This window comes from Poecilia mexicana, unplaced genomic scaffold, assembly GCF_051168715.1.
Source record: "Poecilia mexicana isolate PSO_F unplaced genomic scaffold, ASM5116871v1 scaffold_5, whole genome shotgun sequence".
In the NCBI taxonomy this organism is placed as follows: domain Eukaryota; kingdom Metazoa; phylum Chordata; class Actinopteri; order Cyprinodontiformes; family Poeciliidae; genus Poecilia; species Poecilia mexicana.
Genome location: NW_028263374.1, coordinates 3,777,247 through 3,792,689, shown reverse-complemented (window position 1 = coordinate 3,792,689; position 15,443 = coordinate 3,777,247). Strand labels below are relative to the sequence as shown.

Sequence of the window (15,443 nt, the reverse complement as noted above, 5' to 3'; positions counted from 1 at the left end):
AGTCAGTTTGTGTGAAGACAAAAAAATACTGATCCACTTAATGAATTAATGAACACAAGACGACTGTGTTAACTGTAGAAACAAAAACATAAAAACTCATGTCGAAATTTTCAAAGCACAACAAAACTATTTTTCATTTACTTCTTTCTGCATCAGCTGAGTTTGTTGACACGGTGTAATCGTTTCTTCTGATATTTTTATTTTTAATCAACCCACTTCTCAAAGGAACATATTATATGTTTAATTATACAACAGTAACCAAGACTTGTTCCAGCGTGTTTTGATGGAACAGGAGCGGTGTGAGCGTCGTGCGTTTTCAGGTCACCGTGTAGAAGTAGAGCGAGTCTAAACGAATCCCACACGGACGGGACGGGAGGTCGCTTCCGACCGCCGCGGAGAGCGAGGGATGCAGGGCCCCATCGGAGAGCAGATTTTAACCCCCCCTGCCTCTTCCCCGCTGCTCCTCTGTCTAGGCCTGGTGTGGGACATCTGGGATAAATGTTGCATGAGGCCGTCGCCGCTGTCTCCAGCTCATTCCGCTGTTTGGAAAATGAACAGGGTCCGGTCGAACGTCTCAGACCAAAACGCTTCACGTGTAGCGGAGGATGAGAGGAGAGATCAGGGCCGCTTTATTCACTTCGATTTTCCATGAAAGAAGAAGAGGGGATTTTTTTTTTTTCCCCCAGCTTTTGTTGGGTGTCATGAATTATTCACGGAAAGTAAGCTACTGCTTAGAGGGGAAAAAAAGCTTCCATGTTTTGTTATGGTGACCCTGAAGAGCTCAGAGAAGAGCAGATAGACGGAGAGCATGAAGGCAGAAACAGCAAAAACTAAACCTAAGCAAGTGTTTTTGCTCTGGTTTCTACTGCAGGTCTCTTAGGGCATATGTGTGATATATGTGCTATATGTTGCTGAAAAGTTACCTTTTGGTTATTTGTGTCTTATTTCAAGTGTATTAAGATATTTGCAGTTGAAACTGGAGCAAAAATACCTGGAAAGTTTTAATGGTTTTTTGCAGTGAAGCCCTCAGGTGAATTTCCAAATTCCACCGTTTGCTTCGCTTTTCGTTCATTTTTCTGCAGGAGTTCTGTTGCGTTTCTGCGACCCAGAAGTACCTGAACATCCCACAGTCCCAGTCAGCATGGCGGCTTTAAATCAGTAATCAATGTAGATGGTTTGATGCACAGCTGGTGACGGTAGAAATAAAAACAGTCTACAATCAAAATCGTTTGAGATTTTACTCATATTAAATAGGTCTGATCAAACATGCTGAGCAATGATTTGTATGCTTTCAGCACAAAACAAACTTTTGTGCTCAACTCTCTCTCACACACACACTGGGAGAAAGTTTCAACTTGAATTTTCTCTCCAGTTTTTCTTCTTGCTTTCAGCAAAGGGTATTTATTTCATGCAAAGTGTCTCAGACGGAATTAGACTCTTCCAACCTTTACTACGAGGTTGGAAGAAGTTTATTTTCAAACGAATAATGCAGAAATAAAGAAATCGCCATCCTTAATTAGCTAAGCTGTATCACAAACTGGTATTCTGATGTTCTGATTTGTATTTTTCTATCAAAATTAGCTGCAGATAAGATAAAGGTTTAGCTTCATTTTAAGATTCTATTTATTTGAAACAATATTAATTAAAAGGAAAAGTCATTTAAAGCCAGTGATAATCTGGTGAACAGAGAAAATATTTTTCTTACAAATTATTTAGAATTTATTGGGCTTTTATTGGCAAGCTGGACCCATTTTTGTACCTGGTTTTTTATTAGTTTTCAGGAATTCATTGATATTTAGTTTTCACTTGTATTTCCCCACGTTCAAATTTAAAATGTTGCATTTAGTTTCTGTTGTCATGGATTTTCCCTTCTTTATTTGTACATGTTGTCTCATCAAGATCCAAGATTTCATTTACAAGAGAGAGAGACCTGTTTTGATCTTTTTTTTTTTTTTTTAACAAACACATAAACAGTTAAAAAGTCAAACACATTTAAGTTGTCTAGTAAATTTCAAGCTAAAAACAAGAACATGCTTCATAAGATGATTTTTTTTTTTTTGTCTTAAAAGAAACTGGAAATGTCCCAAAAAACTCACAGCGGATAGCTCCAGATCGCTCCTGACCGAGTAGGAAAATGCTTTTTCCTAAATTCTGGTGGTGATAAAAGAACATTAAAAACTGTATGACTGGCTATATCTGCGCACTGAGCTCTGACAGGTTTCCTTTTACTGTGAAAGGTTGTGCTTCCTCCTGTGGCGCACGACGCAATAAATAAAAACATTCTGTTTGCTTTAATCGTTCCATGTTTGACATGACATTTAGCTCTCACTACAGTGTTCAACACAAATTCTTACCAAGTATTTTTGGTCTAGTTTATATTCCAAGTATCTTGGTGCACTTGAAATAAGACACATCTAACCATAAATTTTCTGAAAGATATAGGGAGCTTGTTTTAAGTCAATAATTCCTTAATATTGATGTAAAAGTTCTGGTTCCAAAGGCAGATTATTTCACTTATAATGGAGGAAAAATGTTGTGCTGTAAGTTAAATAATCTGCCAATGGAACTAGTACTTTTAAAAATGAATATTAAGAAATAATTAGCTTCTAAATCTTCCTCAAAAGGTACTTGTGAATTATTTTACAACCCCTGGCAAAAAGTATGGAATCACCAGTGTTGGATGAGCAGTCATTCAGACATTTCATGCTGTAAAACAAACTCGGATCAAAAACATGACACAATATTAAGGTCGTTCCAAAGTGCAACTTGTTGGCTTTCAGGAACACTCAAAGAAATGAAGAGAAAACATTGTGGAAGTCAGTGAATGATACTTTTATTGACCAAACACAGGGAAATAAATATGGAATCACTCAATTCTGAGGAAAAAAGTATGGAATCATGAAAAACACATAAACAAAAGACCATTCAAAATACATCACTAGTATTTAGTTGCACCATCTTTGGCTTTTATAACAGCTTTTAGTCTCTGAGGCATGGACTTGATGAGGGACAAACAGTATTTGGTGCCTACTCTCTTTGATAGCAGTTGCCAGATCAGCTTTGCAGGTTGGAGCCTTCTTGTGGAACATTTTTTTCAATCTCCACCACAGGTTTTCTATTGGGTTGAGATCTGGACTATTTGCAGGCCATGACATCGACTGAATGTGTCTTTCTTCAAGGAATGCCTTCACTGTTTTTGCCCTATGGCACGATGCATTGTCATCTTGGAAAATTATTTCATCATCTCCAAACATCTGTTCAATTGAAGGGATGAGAAAACTGTCCAAAATGTCAATGTAAACTTGTGCATTGATAGAAGAATTAACCACAGTCATCTCCCCAGTGCCTTTGCCTGACATGCAGCCCCATATCATCAAGGACTGTGGAAATTTGGTTGTTTTCTTCAGGCAGGCCTCTTCATAAATCTCACTGGAACGGCACCAAACAAAAGTTCCAGCATCATCACCTTGTCCAATGCAGATTCTTGACTCATCACTGAAGACAACTTTCATCCAGTCATCCACAGTCCATGATTGCCTCTCCTTAGCCCATCGGAATCTTGTTCTTTTATGGTTAGGTGTCAATGCTGGTTTTCATTTAGCTTTCCTGTATTGAAATCCCACCTCCTTTAGGCGATTTCTTACGGTTCGGTCACATACATTGACTCCAGCTTCCTCCCATTTATGCTTCATCTGTTTAGTTGTACTTTTTTGGTTTTCAAGACAAATGACCTTTAGTTGTTTGTCTTGACGCTTTAATGTCTTTCTTGGTCTACCAGTACGCTTGGCTTTAACAACCATTCCATGCTGTTTGTGTTTGGACCATATCTTGGATACAGCTGACTGTGAACAGCCCACATCTTTAGCAACCATGCGTGAAGGGTTACCTTCTTCAAGAAGTTTCACAATCCTCTCTTTTGTTTCAAGGGACATTTCTCTTGTTGGAGTCATGGTTCTCGCCACTCCACTTCGTCCAGCAGCCCTCCAAGGTGTCATGACTGCAGGTGTTTTGAACTGTACACTAACGGGCACATCTAATCTGGGGCAGGTGTCCATTTAGGGAAAGGAAATAGACTGGGTGTGTCCTTTTTTCTACCTCCAATTTGAGTGATTCCATACTTTTTTCCTCAGAATTGAGTGATTCCATATTTATTTCCCTGTGTTTGGTCAATAAAAGTATCATTCACTGACTTCCACAATGTTTTCTCTTCATTTCTTTGAGTGTTCCTGAAAGCCAACAAGTTGCACTTTGGAATGACCTTAATATTGTATCATGTTTTTGATCCGAGTTTGTTTTACAGCATGAAATGTCTGAATGACTGCTCATCCAACACTGGTGATTCCATACTTTTTGCCAGGGGTTGTATTTCAAGTGTACTCAGATATTTGCACTAGAAACTAGACCAAAAATACTGGAACCAATTTATTAAAGTATTAAATTGGTGCTGCTGATTATTTTAGCACCTGTGATATTAGATGGGAAATAGATACGTGGCCTTATTTCTGTCATGATCCTACAAACATGTACAAGGGGGAAATCTATTTTTATATGACAACACAAGAACTTTGTCATTTTGCATGTTCATGTGACTGATTCTGTTCAGGTTTTTCATTCTGTAAATGACATTCCGATGTTTTGACTTGTGCACTGTGCAGGGGTGTTGTTTATTATTTATTTTTGCTGTTTTGAACAGTTTTATTGAACAAACTGCCAGCATGATGACCCAAAATATGTAAATAAGTAGAAGACAAACTCTAGAGTAGGTCTGAGCAGCATGTGCTTAAAACGTGCATGCGTTACTGTAAAGATCAATACAGCACCATTCATTTAATCTGTTGGCTACGCTGTACGAAGCATGCTGAGCTTGTTGCACTGTGGAAACATTCTGAATTAAACATACAAAGAAATGTTGCTTAGTGCTTCTCTCTAGTCTAATGAATTATGTACAATATTTTACTCATTAAGTAAAATACCAAATGGAAACATGTTAACATAATGTGCAGATTATTTGGTGAACAGTATTCCTCCTGATCCAGACTTTTTTTTCATACTCTCCATTTTTTATTTCTGTTGGTTTTTTTTCCCTTTCTTTACTTCTGCTTAACACACTTAATAAAAAATTAATCTGACTCCGACCCGAGTATTTGCGAATCAGTATTTCACAATCTTATGTTAATGTACGTCACAAGACATTTTATTGAGATTCTATTTTCAGTGTATGCGTAGAGATCTGCGCATTTCTTAGTGCTACACTGCCACTTAGAGGAGAAAGTGTGAAACTACACTCCTCAATTTAGCATGTTGGCGGAATGCCTAATTTACCAAGTTTTAACAAAACATTACAGTTAACCCATATTATTTTAATCTTTCTTTTTTTTTCAGAATAGTCTTTTATTGCCCCGGATTAAAATTTATTTTACCCGTGTAAACACCTGAAAAAATGAATTACATGCACCAAGCCAGATCAAATTATTATAGTAACCCGAATAACATTCGGGTTTGTTCCTTTAGCTTAATATAAAAATCCAACTTTGGGTTTATTGAAAAAAAAAACAACTGTTTTCATATTTTAAGCAGAAAACAATTATTTGCAGAATAATCAGTGTGTGGTGAAAGAATATTCCTCGAACTGTTTCAATAATTCCCGGGATTTCCATACACGCCCTGAACGCGGCACTCGGCCTTACAGAAACCGTGTTGTGGCTGGATGGATCATCTCCGGCTTTTAGGGCGGGCCTTTTCGGTGCCGCTGCTACAGGGATACCAAGATGGAAATCCAGGGGCTTTCTGATGCCCAAAACATCCACTCTCAACATGGCGCCCTACACAGAACAGCTTCGTCTGCACTTCGATCAACCGTAGCTTCGTTACCGCAATTTATTTCAATCGAAAATGAAGCGGACGAGCTTCAGAGTGACAGCAACAACAACGCTAGGCCAAAGACAGCGCAGTTTCGCTTGCTGGGGGAAAATGGCAGCGAGCTCGCTCGTTCTCCCGTCACCAAACAAGTCTCAGCGTCCAGCAGCATTACGCCCGAAGACAGAACGATTCTGGGACTTCATAACATGATAAACGCGGAAAAGGAAAACGTGTTCAACTCCCTTCTAGGCTCGCACGACTTCAGCAGAACGGAGTGGCGATATGAGGAAAACGGTGAGGTAATGCAAATGGCGCTGCCTCTGTTCGAGGGGGAGGCGGAAGCGATGCCGCAGAGGCAACTAACGTTGTCTTCTCCGGTTTTACGGCAGCAGCGTGAGGACTGCGCTTTGAAGCAGCCTCCCGGTGACAGCCTCGGAGCTATTCTTAATGCTTCGGCGGGAAGCCGGAACCCGGGGAGAAAAACTGACAGACAGACACAGGAATTATATGTTGTATTTAACACCGCCAGGGAGGATGGTGCGGTCACCGCGAGCAGAAATCGAGCGGACGGCTCATTCGACAGCGGGGGTAAAGTGAAGGGTAAGGAAGCTGAGGGCTGCGGCTCCATGGAGGCTGGCAGCGGCGGTGTCGCCTTCTGTGAGAACGCGGACATCCTGAGCTGTCCTGACACGCAAACGCCGAAGAGAGCGGAGCATGTTTTCAGTTTATTAACCGATAATCCCGCTGTGCTGAGTGCCAAGACAGCTGCCGACCATCATACCGTCGAAGATGTAGTTTTGACGAACAAATATGGCGATAAGCTCTGTGGACAGATCTGTACGGAAAACGGTGACGACAGGCTGCTCAGGGGCCGACCAAACCACGACGCGGCGCTGACCTCCGGGGCGGCGGAGGCCGTGGAGGCTATGGAGAAACCAGCCTACAGCTCCGAGACAGCGGGACTGCAGGACGGTTCACACCCGGTCACTTCCTCCAGCAGTCCGCCTGCCGCGGAGACCTTTTCCGGGACCATTACAATAAACAACCAAAGCATCATTGTCACTATTGAGAATGGGGTCCTGACTCTGGCGGCCCCACCGGAGGGGTATGTCCACAAAGAGGATGACATGGTGAGCTTAAAGGAACATCTAGGCATGAAAGACCATGAGGATATAGTTCTTCTCAATTATGACAGTGGTACTAAATCGATCGGGAAGATCAGCACCCTGGCAGTAGCCAGCTCCAGTCACCAGGAGGAGCCCAGGCCTGGTGTGTCTGTCAGTGACTCCGAGCTGGCCCTGGTGGATGACTGCTCCTTGTCAGAACTGGGCACCTCACTGGACTCCTGTTCTGTTGTGAAGCAGGAAGCCGGGGTACTGTGTGCTGTGACGGAGGCCGACCTAATCGCTCCATCCCCAAAAGCCCCAGTTGGGGGGTGTAGCAATGAAGACCTGAACTCCTTATCCCTGATCAGATCAAAAAAGGACACGGCAGCCACCTTCGCCTGCCCGGAACCCGGTTGCTCTTCTGCTTTTGACTCTCGCCAGAAGCTGAAGGTCCACCTGCTGTACCACGCGGAGGAGCCACGGCCGTACCAGTGCAAAGTGGAGGGCTGCGGCTGGGCCTTTGCCACCTCCTACAAGCTGAAGCGCCACCTCCAGTCCCACGACAAGCAGCGGCCGCACACCTGCGAGTTTGAAGGCTGTGGCCGGAGGTTCACCACGGTCTACAACCTGAAGGCTCATGTCAAAGTCCACGAGCAGGACCACGCCTTCGCCTGCGAGGTGTGCAACGAGAAGTTCCGCAGTGCCACTCGCCTGGCCAACCACCAGAGAGTCCACTTTGCACCACAGCGGCCCCACAAGTGTGAATTCCCAGGTACTTGTCTGATGGTTCCCACGCTCATTTTGCTCATGAAGGCCATTTACTGTGAGGCACAAATGCTTTCGCTGAACTCAGGAAAACCAAGTTCAGCTAGTCCACAAATTTTGATTCGTTGAGAATTTTCTCTGAATACATGACGGTTCAAATACATACATACACTTCCGCTGATATTTGGATAAAAGGTTCCTTAGGTAATTGCACCTGGACCACCATCACCGAGACGATAACAAGCTTAAGCTATCTATCCACTGATAGATAGCTTAATATTTTCCGTTTGTTACTATTAAACTTTACCTTGGAAAGCTGGTTTAAAAATTGGCAAGTTTCAGTCGATCCTCTGGGTCGATCCTTTCTGGCCATGTTGACTTCACTGTGGATGCTCAGTGTTCAGAATGAAGCTAGTTTCCAACATTAAGTTGTTTCCAAATTCAGATAAAATTGGTTTAGGAAGGTTTTCTGATTGGCCTACTCAGAAGTAGTGTACATATTTAAGCTTGTGGGTTCAATCTTGAATCTTTATCGGCACCGATTTCCTTAGTTTTGCGCATGCCGATACTTGCACGTGAAGCTGATCTTTTCTTCTGATCTTATCTGCTTCAGCAAAGATATAAAAATCAGCCGCTGTCCTCTTTGGAGAAGTTTGTCTGGCAGACCGGCCCGCTAGGTCATGTTTGCAAGTTTGTAGTTGACAACAGTCACCCCATTGTTTCCAACTCAGAAACAGTGGGTTTCTTGTTATATTTAGTGATATTTGAGACTAAAAAATAAATCAGTATTGGCCAAAATCGAAATCGTCAGCTCAGGCTTTTGAAAAAATCTGTGATCGTCAATTGGCCAGAAAACTGCAATCGGTTCACTGCTGGCTTTTTAAGCTCCAGCTGCTCTGCTCTCCTCTACAGGCTGCGAGAAAACCTTCATCACCTTCAGTGCCCTCTTCTCGCACAATCGCACTCACTTCAGAGAAACGGGCCAGTTCAGCTGCACCTTCCCAGGCTGTGACAAGACCTACGACAAGGCCTGCCGCCTGAAAATTCACATGAGGAGTCACACAGGTAAGCTGCTGGGCCATTACACACACACATACGTGTGTGTGTGTGTGTGTGTGTGTGTGTTCCGTGTGTCCGTCAGATAACATCCGTACTTGATCAGCTTGTGTGCTAAAATCCCAGTCAGGTTTAAGTCTCAGCTGAGTGAGTTTCAGAACAGTTGCAGTGAGAATGTTTCACTTGTTGAATCATCGAAGCAGTTGTCGTCCAACATTAGAATCCTTCCTCAGTGTTAAAGTCGTAACTCCAGCGACATGAAACATTTTATGCTCTGATCTGTTCACACTGTGCTTTCAAAGTTCTCAGTCAAGATGAAAACGATCAGAAAATTATCAGAAAAGCCAGGGATATTGGTAGATAAGTTTAATAATCAGAGTGTGTAATCATTCATTTTTGCAAAATAAACAAAAAGTCACGACACTGAAGGCAAAAGGACGTAAGAACTTTCACCTTCCGAAACAAATCTGGATGTGTTTATTTGTGACGTATCCAGAAAAAAACGATTCAAACCGAAGAGACTTTTAACATATCGTCATGGTTACCGTGTGACTGTTTCGTCAGGTGAGCGGCCCTTTGTGTGCGACTCGGAGGGCTGCGGTTGGTCTTTCACCAGCATGTCCAAGCTGCTCCGTCACAAACGGTGAGAACTTCCCGAACCCGTTCTCCTCTGACGTGAACAGAGCAGTTCCATCTCCTGGGTGTGTGAAATAACGACAACGACCGTCTGTCTGGTTTTTATCAGGAAACATGACGATGACCGTCGATTTGTCTGTCCGGAGGAGGGCTGTGGGAAGTCTTTCACCAGAGCTGAGCACCTGAAGGGCCACAGCATCACCCACCTGGGCACCAAACCCTTTCAGTGCCACGCAGAAGGTCGGCTAACTCTTTATCCGTCCGGGAGCCTTTACCCTGACCATTGAATTATCCAGCAGATGTTCCTCAGCTAGTTACTAGAGTTGGTTTGTAACTAGTTACATTTGCTCATTTCCATTTACTTGAGTAACTTTTTTGAAAAAATTTACTTTTAGAAGTACTTTTACTGTGCTGTGCTTTTTGCTTGAGTAATTTTATTATTATGAAGTATCTCTGCTCTTACTTGAGTAAAAGTTCTGGATTCTCGACCCACTGAATGAAGAACAAACATGTTTTAACCAAAAATTCACCAGACACACAGCTGCAGTTTAACGTTTCATAGCTTTTTTTATTGAAAGAAACTGACTTGGAAAAACATTATTTTGCCTGATTTTATTTATGTGAATTATTGTAATTTTCCACTTTATATTTTGTTCCGACTGATTATGTAATTTTTAAACATTACATGATTGATAATTTGATCAGTGAGTCAGTACCTTAGTGGACTTTTATCAAATATTTATTTAGTCCTACTTGAGTAATTTCTTGGACGGCTACTTTTTACTTTTACCTGAGTAAAAATATGTTGTAGTGCTTTTCTTGAGTACAATTTTTGTGTCCTCTGGTCACAGGGACCTTAATCTCTGCTTCCTGTCCTCAGGATGCTACGCCAAGTTCTCAGCCCGCAGCAGCTTATACATCCACTCTAAGAAGCATAAACAGGACGCCAGCACGCTGAGGACCCGCTGTCCGGTGGCCAACTGTTCCAAGCACTTCTCCTCCCGCAGCAACCTGAAGAGCCACATGCTCAAACACCACCACCTCAGCCCCGGTGGGTACCCAGCAGGGTTCCTCCTACCCCAGGGAAACCCCTGCATGTCTCCAGTTAGCAATAGTCACTCCACTGTTGCAGGTTCAGGAACTTTCTTGCTATATTTAGCGGCATTTCAGACAAAAATAATAAATAAACTGGTATTAGCCAAAATTTGAATTGCAACCCTAATTCCAGTGCTTCTCACAGCATTCATATTGTTTTTTTTCCTCTGTCCTGCAGATGTTCTGTGCCAGATGGAGACCACACCCACCCTGACTCCCAGCAGTGAACTCATCAGCTCCACCCCGACGTCAGTAGCTGGTTCTGTCGTTGGCGGGACAGAGCAGCTGTCGAGCCTGGACCTCAGCTCCCTGTTCTCCTCGGTCCCCGGCGGCGCTGCACCCACCGCCGGCATCGAGGTGGGGATCCCTGTGGCCGGAGGCGCCTCCAACGGCTCCTTCACCATGGACCTGTCCCTGGTCAGCTCGGGAATCCTCACCATCGACCCGTCGTCAGTGGGCGCCACACTTGTTGCCAGCGCCAGTGCCACATTGGCCAAGCCTTTGGAACCACTCGTCATGGCGACTGGTGCCGACTTGGCCCACCAGCATGGACTGGAGGGGACCGTGGGGGACGTCCTCCCTCCCCAAGGCACGCTCAACCTGGACGACGTTCAGTCGGTCACCCCAGAGGCTCTGGGCACCCTCGCCGCCCTGAGCATGCAGGGCGCCGGCGTGGGCGCTGCTGTGGACCCGGCCTTGCAGCACCCCCTCAGCTCCTCCGGTGGGCTCGGGGTGGAGTCCGCCGCCTGCTTGGCAGTGGCCCCCGTCTCTGAGCTCCTGGCCTCACCCTCCAAGGTGGTGGAGGTCGGAGCGCAGGCAGGCGCAGGCCACCTGCTGGGCTGCGTGGAGGTTCTGGGCCCTCAGGAAGGAGGGAAAATCGTCACTTCTCAGTTTGTTTTCCCCGGTTCCGGCGGCGGCGGCGGCTTCAGTCCCCAGAAGGAGTTGGACCTGGCCGTGTCACCCAGCAGCTTCCTGGTGAGAAGAAACCCTTCATCCTGGTTTACTTCCTCTCCTCTTCCTCTCATGATTCCGAGGTTCCGGCTGGGAACAGTCAGTGATTGTTCTGTCCTGGTTCCCCCTCAGGACACTGGAGGTTCTGCCCGGACAGACTACAGAGCCATCCAGCTTGCCAAGAAGAAGAAGCAGAGGGGTTCTTCAGCCGGCGCTGGTGAGGAACCTCCACCTCCCCTCCACTGTCCACTGACTGAAGAGTTACAGCACCTTAACCTTTCACTCTTCTTCCACTTTCCAGGAACTTCAGGCTCATGCCAGAGGAAAACTAAAGCATCAAAGGTTTCTGTGGCAACCATACCCCTCACTTCTTCTGGCGCCCGTTACAGTGACGGTGCTGTAACAGCCAGTGGGGGTCTGACCCTGCGGGACCCGGTCACAGGGACTCAGTATGTCCAGATTCAGCTGCTGCAGGTGAGATTCAGCCCACAGTGTGTTTGCTTACACACTCCCTCAGATCACTACACACGGCACTACTTTTCTTCTGTGCTTTCAACCAAACACGATGCAAGACATGAGCTAGGGAGCTCAGTGGAACAGTTTCCTGCTTGGCATTCAGAAAGTGAAAAATTTAATCTTTTTTCCAGTCAGTGAACACACCATGCCTTGGAGCTACCAGCCTGCACTTCCCACCTCTGTCTCCTCTTCAATTGGGCTTTAACTGGGTCTGTTGGTGCTCAAACTAATAGAGCGGAATGGAACAGCTCTGCCCCCTGCTGGTAGGAACCAGCAGCTGGGAGTTGTAGATACTTTTTTTTTTTAAATATAAAAGATGAACTTTTATATTAGATTCAAGTTTGTATATTGTCCTACTGCTTTTAAAAACTTCAATATGTAACTTTTATTTAAAAATGTTTTTTTTACATACTTATTAAAGCTGCCACCAGCTCTATTCAGATCTATTCACATATACGAGAGAAATATGTGAATAGATCTAGTTCCTCCATCAGCTACTGCTGCTGACTGAAGAAATGCACCGTCCCCCACCAAAAACAACCAATCAGAGCCAAGAGGATGTTCTAAAGTGCCTTCAATGAACCGTGCCTCATACCCTCTGATTCACCCTGCAGCCACTCGTGCTGTTTCAGACATCATTTATTTAAAGTCTGGAACACGGTCAATAATTCATTCTATAAAGGAAAAATAAAAAGATGTTTAAGTCCAAAACGCTGTCCAAACTCTGCTGCCAAGGTCTGAGATGATCACTTAACACCGACCTTTAGGCTCCGTCTCTTTCCTTTTCATCTTACCATCGACTTCAGAGCGTAGCTGTTGCTGGAAACCATGCTGAAACGTGTGTGTGTTGATGCAGGACGATCCAGCCAGTGATGGTGACCTGGCCTTCCAGCTGAGCTCCCAGCCGTCCACCTCCGACTCTCAGCTCACCGTCGACTTACCTGTCAACATTTTACAGGTGAGTTCAGTCACAATGGTGGACTTGAGAGTCTGACACCTAGTGGCTCTCAAGTGTAAAATACAGTGATTTTAAAAACAAGTCCCAGATTGGGAGGGGATGGACATGAAGCAGATATGTCTCTGAATTTGATAAAATATTGCTAAAACAGATTGACTTTCTGAAAAAAGTTGTCATTTAAATTTCATATTAAAGTCAAATTATTTATACCCTTCTCAGTAATTGATGTAAAAATCTTTCCTGGCATTACAGCAATTGGAGCCATAGCTTAGCATGTTAGCTTGTCTCCCATTGGAGAGACATGCTAGTGAATTTTTCCACTTATTTCCCAACATGTTTACGTTTCTTGCTGAATAAATGGAATCGATGGTTGAATTTAGTAAAACTTCTGAGGTCAGGCTTTCTGTTTGTACAGAGTTTTTTTCTTCTTCTTCTTCTGGTTAACCCCTTCTGTTTTTCCCATACAGGAACCCTCAGTGATGACAGAAGAGGACAACGGCTCTGATAATTCCCAGTTCACAGGAAGTACCATCAACCTCCAGGACCTGGAATAATGCCAGACCCGGCTTACGTCGGCCAGAGACTTGCAAACCGTCGCCTCGGACTGGGAAAGCCTTATTTGGATTTGCGCTCCATGTGCCCCACCTGATCGGTCGGAGATGTTTCCACGAGACAAAGCACCTTTAGATGAAAGACGAGGTTTCTGTGTCTTTTTTTTGTAAAGTCTAGTTTGTACCAAAATGAGAAGCTGGCAGCGCCGTTGCGTCGATCATCAGAGGTTCCTCCAGTTTGGGTGTTTATTCCAGAAGTGCCAGATCAACACTCATGCACACACACTGCCTTACAGACGCCTACACCTGCAGCAGATTTGTCTGCTTTCTTCTTCTTCCTGTTACTTCTGTTTTAGTGTTTTGGATTTGTTTTTGTCATGACATCAGCGGTCTGTTAAACACGCCTGTCCATGTGTTTTATGTAAAGTGTGACGAGATTTTATGCCTTCTTGGAATAACTTAGTTTTTTATTTATTACTATGATTGGGTTTACAGAGTGGCTGAGCCAAACCCCGATGGATTAAAGAATCAAAGCACAATCTAAGCCGTGTTCTGACCTCTATTCATTTGACCATAAAGACTTTTGGGGCGAACGGTTCTCGGTGTTGCTTTGAGAGAAAATGTAATTTTAGATGTAATGTTCTGTATTTCTGAAGATGATTAGCCAGCTGGACCCACAAACTCATTGCTCTATACTTAATTGCCTTATTTTATATTTCTTGTATTTATTTGGTGCCAATTGACATCAAATGTGATGATTTTAAATTAGCTTTTCACAGACGAATGGATACAGAACTCGGCAGTCAACCCGAAAGAGTCATTTAATTACACTGAATCAAAATGCTCTTGTCTAAACCATTACACAAACGCTAACAAATGTCGTTTCTCACAGCAGAAAGAACATTCTAATCCCCTTTGGCTAAACTAGTGAGCAGCTTCTGGAACCTTCTCCCAGTCTCTGGCATCGTTCTGAGCAGTTTGTCCTCCTCACTCAGCAGTGAGGTGTCTGAGTGGTTTTACCAGGTCCAATCTGTCTCTAGTCTATTTCCCAGTAACCCTGATCAAGATTGGGGTTCGTATTCAACAAAAACCAAAGACTAAACATGGTGCTGAGTGACGTATTAGCAAAATGTATGGATTTCTGGAACTTCTGACATCTTTAGCCTCATTTATTTGTTACAGTACTTCTGTATGTACTGCTGGTTTTCATTCAGGTTTGTTTTGTATTATGTTCAATTTCCATCTCCATCAATTGTAACCAGCTTCCCTGTTCCTGTTGAAAAGCATCCCTACAGATTGTAGTTGTCACCAATGTCTCTTAAGCACTGGATGGTCTGCTATGGTGATGCTCATTAATACACCATCCAAATCCCCTCCACCACAAATTGGGGGTGTCACATTGACCCCTACTGGTACAGATCCACCGTCATGGATCTTTTGGAAAACTGGAAAATCTAGTAGCCGCTCCTACTAGAACGGCCAGTAGAGACCTTTTGCATAAGGAGCTTGGAGTTTCGGAGCCAGAGTAGCGTTTATGGTGGAGCAGCAGAGTCTGTGGAACCTAAAGGCTGAAGGACGATCCTTCAACCAAAACAAGTCTTGTGCCCAGAAATCTTTCCCTAAACTCCATTTCCTCCTGTGGTTAAGCAGGGAAGATGGAGGAAATGGAGTTTAGGGAAAGATTTCTGGGCACAAGACTTGTTTTGGTTCTTCCTGGTTGTGGTCCCAAGAGGTGTGTGGGAAAATGTTACTGCTCGGTCCAAACATCTCCTCCACTTTCCTCTCATAGAAGATGTCAAACCGTCATTACCTCTCTTTGGGTCTCCATTCCTCCTGTCATCACACTGCCCTGCCTGTTTTAGACGTTTCCCTGCTTCACTACGCCTGATTCAGCTGATTGCGGCTCAGGAAGCTTGTCAATTGAAATCACCTAAAACATTCAGGGCAGTG

At 44.1% G+C, this 15,443-nt stretch overlaps 1 protein-coding gene across 2 annotated transcripts; it reads left to right on the top strand.

Annotated features, from left to right (window-relative positions):
• The first annotated feature begins 5,688 nt into the window (after positions 1 to 5,688).
• Positions 5,689 to 14,037, top strand: LOC106929320 (zinc finger protein ZXDC). Of its 2 annotated transcripts, none has more exons than XM_088005353.1 (10): positions 5,689 to 7,737; positions 8,643 to 8,795; positions 9,351 to 9,429; positions 9,532 to 9,662; positions 10,303 to 10,473; positions 10,696 to 11,492; positions 11,601 to 11,685; positions 11,779 to 11,942; positions 12,841 to 12,942; positions 13,410 to 14,037. In XM_088005353.1, exons 1-10 carry the CDS (start codon positions 5,769 to 5,771, stop codon positions 13,494 to 13,496), a joined length of 3,738 nt encoding a protein of 1,245 aa, XP_087861479.1. In that variant the 5' UTR covers positions 5,689 to 5,768; the 3' UTR covers positions 13,497 to 14,037. The 2 variants fall into 2 exon arrangements, with proteins under 2 accessions (XP_087861479.1, XP_014861656.2); XM_015006170.2 differs by having other exon boundaries at positions 5,690 to 7,737; positions 11,770 to 11,942.
• The last annotated feature ends 1,406 nt before the right edge of the window (positions 14,038 to 15,443 follow it).

Coding starts and splice junctions, on each gene's coding strand:
- LOC106929320 (XM_015006170.2), top strand. CDS start 5,769: ATGGAAATCCAGGGGCTTTCTGATGCCCAAAACATCCACTCTCAACAT. Junction 7,738..8,642: donor CCACAAGTGTGAATTCCCAG/GTACTTGTCTGA, acceptor TCTCCTCTACAG/GCTGCGAGAAAACCTTCATC. Junction 9,663..10,302: donor CTTTCAGTGCCACGCAGAAG/GTCGGCTAACTC, acceptor TCCTGTCCTCAG/GATGCTACGCCAAGTTCTCA.